General features: G+C 64.6%; 1 protein-coding gene across 1 annotated transcript in view; it reads left to right on the forward strand.

The window, feature by feature from the left end:
• The window catches only part of RIN1 (Ras and Rab interactor 1), a 6574-nt gene that overhangs the window by 422 nt on the left and 5067 nt on the right, over positions 1-1085 (forward strand). Inside the window, exons 2-5 of the mRNA XM_010837833.1 lie at positions 74-188; positions 289-361; positions 507-598; positions 765-1056. Coding sequence (XP_010836135.1) covers positions 74-188; positions 289-361; positions 507-598; positions 765-1056 — 572 coding nt within the window. The remainder of the gene's footprint in view (positions 1-73; positions 189-288; positions 362-506; positions 599-764; positions 1057-1085) is intronic.

Below are 1085 nucleotides of genomic sequence, written 5' to 3' on the forward strand. Positions count from 1 at the left end.
TGGAGGCTGAGGGTAGAGGGGGCGAGGGGCTGGACACAGAGGACCTGAGCCTCTGATCCCTGTCCACTCGCAGACATTCCTGGTACGGAAGTCTAACAGTCGCCAGTGCCAAGCCCTGTGCGTGCGGCTGCCCGAGGCCAGTGGCCCCTCCTTCGTCTCTAGCCACTGTATCCAGGAGACTGCTGAGGGTGAGAGGGACTGGCCCGGCCTGGCGGGAGGGGCTGGAAGCATCAGGTCGGGGCTCAGGGGGGCTGCTCCCAGAGAACAACCTCCCTTCCCATCCCTCAGGCGTCTCCCTGGAGGGCTCAGAGCTTGTGTTCCCAGACCTGGTCCAGCTGATCTGTGCCTACTGCCACACCCGGTAAGCCTGCCTGCAGGGTGCCTGCTCTCCACAGGGCCCTGCTTCCCTTCCCAGGACATCTTGCCCTCCTTGCCCACAGGCGCTCCCAATGCCCGCCACGCAGAGCTTTCCTCACTGCCCACTTTTTGCTCCCCTCTGGCCTTAGGGACATTCTTCTCCTCCCGCTTCAGCTCCCCAGAGCCATCCGCCAGGCAGCTACCCACAAGGAGCTGGAAGCCATCTCCCATCTGGGCATGGGTAAGGGCTCCCGGGCTACCCACTGCACAGATGGACAAGCTGAGGCCAAGAGGGAAGGGGAAGGCGAAGGCACACAGACTGAAGCCTGGGCCTTTCCCCCAGTTGGGTCCCCTCCCTGAGCCCCCCCGACCCCCACCCCGAGGCCCAACCTGTTTCTCTTCCCTAGAGTTCTGGAGCTCCTCCCTCAACACCAAGGCTCAGCCAGGCCCATCGGAAGGCCCCCCGCTGCCCCGGCTGAAGCCCCGGCCCCCACAAGAGCTGGACCAGGGCACTGGAGCTGCCCTGTGTTTCTTCAACCCCCTGTTCCCAGGGGATCTGGGCCGCACCAAGCGGGAGAAATTCAAGAGGAGCTTCAAAGTGCGTGTGTCCACGGAGACCTCCAGCCCCCTGTCTCCCCCAGCTGTGCCACCTCCCCCAGTCCCGGTGTTGCCAGGGACAGTCCCCAACCAGACAGAAAGGTTGCCCCCTCGCCAGCTGCTACGGAGGG

Source organism: Bison bison, unplaced genomic scaffold, assembly GCF_000754665.1.
Source record: "Bison bison bison isolate TAMUID 2011002044 unplaced genomic scaffold, Bison_UMD1.0 scf7180017864080, whole genome shotgun sequence".
Lineage (NCBI taxonomy): Eukaryota > Metazoa > Chordata > Mammalia > Artiodactyla > Bovidae > Bison > Bison bison.